Source organism: Etheostoma spectabile, unplaced genomic scaffold, assembly GCF_008692095.1.
Source record: "Etheostoma spectabile isolate EspeVRDwgs_2016 unplaced genomic scaffold, UIUC_Espe_1.0 scaffold406, whole genome shotgun sequence".
NCBI classification, from domain to species: domain Eukaryota; kingdom Metazoa; phylum Chordata; class Actinopteri; order Perciformes; family Percidae; genus Etheostoma; species Etheostoma spectabile.
Genome location: NW_022605605.1, coordinates 49,601 through 52,851, shown reverse-complemented (window position 1 = coordinate 52,851; position 3,251 = coordinate 49,601). Strand labels below are relative to the sequence as shown.

General features: G+C 54.4%; 1 protein-coding gene across 1 annotated transcript in view; it reads right to left on the bottom strand.

Annotated features, from left to right (window-relative positions):
- Positions 1-730, bottom strand: part of LOC116686626 (titin-like) — a gene marked incomplete in the record, with an annotated part of 242,683 nt that extends 241,953 nt beyond the window's left edge. The window contains 2 exon segments of the mRNA XM_032511647.1: positions 160-273; positions 690-730. Of these exon segments, the coding sequence (XP_032367538.1) occupies positions 160-273; positions 690-730 (155 nt within the window).
- Positions 731-3,251: the final 2,521 nt, after the last annotated feature.

Sequence of the window (3,251 nt, the reverse complement as noted above, 5' to 3'; positions counted from 1 at the left end):
CATTCACTGACTTAGATAGTGCGACTGGTTTGGGGGCAATCCTGATCTCGTGAGACCCTGGTTGTGAGGGGTGGCACCTTTGAATGTTGCGGCTTGTGTTTGGGGTGCACCGCCGCTGTATCGTCAAAGAAGTTTGTCGGAGTGGGGACGGTCAGTTACCGTCCCCCGAGCCCCGCCATAGCTATCCCATACAGCATCGCCCGGAGGGGGGTATTGGGGGGGGAGCTTAGAGCCGCGTAGCCAGTTCGATCAAAGAAGCGGTGGGTCCGCCGCCTTCGTGAGTCATCCGCAGATTCAAGTCATCATTCACTTTCCATACAACTTTCCTCTGCCGTCTCATTCTGTGCTCCCCCTCTCAATCTCCTCTTTCATTTCTATACTATAAATATGCTATTAATTCTACTCCTCCACAAGCCGATGTGCCTCATGTGCTGTGCATTTTCCCCAATTTATTTTTTTATTAGTTCCTTGCTAATCAACATTCCCCCCTTTTTTCTTTCTCCCCCCCTCCTCACCCCCTACCCCCCCCCCCACTTCCATAGTTGGTTACCTAACCACCCGTCCACACATCGCTTCTATTGCACATACCTCCTGTATCCTCGCTTTGGCCCTCTCTGATTATTGCCCTCCTATTTCCCTGCTCGATATTTCTGGTCTCATCTCCCAACTCAACTTGTATCAATTCTCACCCATCACCGTTCTTTTCCTTCTCCCCCTTCCCGTACTTCATGCTCCCACATACTTATTTTTCCTTCTCCCCCTCCGTTTCATCATTCTTCCAAGCACTTCACGATGGTTATTAACTTTATTCCTTCTGCTTTCGGTTTCCTCTTCCACCTCCCATGAGCAATTAGCAAGGTGGTTAGTCGAACCCCCCTCAACGGCTCCGGCACTCACCCCACCGCTCGTTAGTTCAGGCTCCCACCGTCCAGTTCTCGATAGGCTCCCCCCTCAGATTCGTGGTTAAGGCTCGCCCTCCCTTTCGTTATGATCCGCCTCCCCCCCTCCCGGTCGTAGTTTACTTCTCCCCCCCCCCCGCTGTTCGAGGTCGCCTCCCCGTCCCAGTCTTGTAAGCAGTCCCCACGATCCCCCCCCTGTACCTATGCTTTGATCCTCTCCAAGGTCCGTTACACATTCCTCCTCCGTCATGGGTTTTCTTGGCGGCTCCCCATTAGTTCTCATTCTCGCCCCACCTTCCCGTTTTCTTTTTTCCCTTCTTCACCCCCCTTTCACCTTCTACCCTCTACCTCCGGTCGCTTTTTGTTGATTCGCCCCACCCCTTTTTAGTTTATTACCTCATTCCCCCTCCTTGCGTGTTGTCAGGATCCCCTGCACGTTTCTGTGTTCATCCTCCCCACTTCAGTTCTTGTGGTGTCAGCATCCACAACCTCCCGGTTCTTTGTCATCCCCCGCCGCCCCCTTTACTCTGGTCATCTCCACGTACAATCAAACGGCGTTCTCCGTAATCCCCCCTCCCTCTCTTTGTCCTTCTCCCCCTTCCCCTTTCTTTTTCCTCCTCCCCCCCTCCCGTTCTTTGGTGCAGGCCTCCCCCCCCTCTCTAAGAGTGTCTCCCCCTCACTTTATTTGAGCCGGCGTTCATGCTCCAACTTGGCACAGTTCTCACTGTCCAACTCCGTTTAAACGGACATACCATCCGTTAGGGTCAACGGCCCACCGTCCCGTGATCATCGAGAGATCTCCACCTGCCCCTTTCGTGGATAAGGATCCAAATTCCGTCTCAGGCTACTAACTCCGTTCGTGGGCGGCTCCACATCCGTTATCGGATCCCATTCCGTTCTGTGTAGGCTCCCCCCCCCTCCCCTAGTGGGACGTCTCCAATCCACGTTTCCTTCCCCCCCCTTAGTCTTGATTTCCTGCCCCTCGTTCTCTTCTCCCCGAGCCCCTTTAAGTGGTCGTCCAGGTCTTTCCCTCCCCCCGACCACACACCCACCCTAGGTATCTAGTCTCTCTCTGTTTTATTTTCGTATTACGTACATCTAGGGTCGCACGCACCACTCACTTGTTATCCTTGTTTTCCGGTTCTTGGTGCAGGGGTCCCGAGTTTCCCTCCATGGTGTATAGTGGAGACTTGTATGTGAATGGGAGTAACGGGAGGCCTGTTCTTGTGGGTCTGCAGGGACCCCGTCCCCGAGGTGAGTTGTTTCCGGATGTCAGTTCTTTCCTCCGCCGCGATGCCCGTTACGTCTCGTTCGCAGGACGCACGCTTTCCCCCAATCGCCGCGGTAACCCGCATCGCGCAGGGTTGCTCCGAAGAAGGCGACCAACCGGGGGGGGCAGGCCACCACCCGTCCGAGCGTGGCGTCCAGGTCCCACAACACACACGCAGACACAGAAAACAAACGATCAGAACCAAAAAAACCACAGGAACACAGCAACACCAGACAGACAGCCACACGACAACACAAACACCCACCAGAGTAGCACAAAACGCGAAACCAACAACAAGGCAGCTGCGACCCGAAGCCCAGCGGACACACCCCACCTCAGACACCCACCACCGCGCCCCTACAAACACCAGACAAACGTTGTTGGAGCGCTTTTTTCCTGTCAAGGAGTTTTGGTCACTGTTTTGCCTTTGCTGTCTTATCAGACACTTGGTTAGTGTATGTGGTTTGACACTTATCAGGATTCTGTGTTAATGTCTAATATAACCAGGATGAAGCCCACGCGCTGAGAACATGGTGTGTCCCCGACGTATGTGTGTGTACTTGATGCGCCCCCAGCGGAAGAACGGGACGACGTCACCCCAGTCTTTCATCCCGACAGGCTGCAGAGAGCCGCGGTGCGCAACCGGGGCAGCCTAGGTGAAGGCTGGAGTTCGCGTGCGGGAGCTGCCCCCGGCGCCCACCTTTCTTTTTCTTCATGCGGTTGCCTAGCTCCCTCTGTCTTTCTTTCCTTCCTTCTCCTGCCTTCCTTTTCGACTTCTCATTCTGCTTCCGCTCACTTCGCACGCTTCTTCTTGTCAATCTTCTTCACTTCACCAGCGACAGCTTGTGAGGGCGCGACCCCTCACCATTGACAGGGGCTATTCTGGTCCATTGTTTTCGGCCAGTCCTCCGGCCTGTGTCTCGAGCCTCTGCCTCCTTCGCTTAGCCTGGACCTTCACCCTTAATTACCCTCACGTCTGTGTTTCTTCCCCTTAGCCATTCCAGTCGTTGTTCCCACTTGTTCGTTTCACATTTTCGTCCATTCTTCTGACATATTTCCCCCCCTTCCCCCCCCTTCTACCT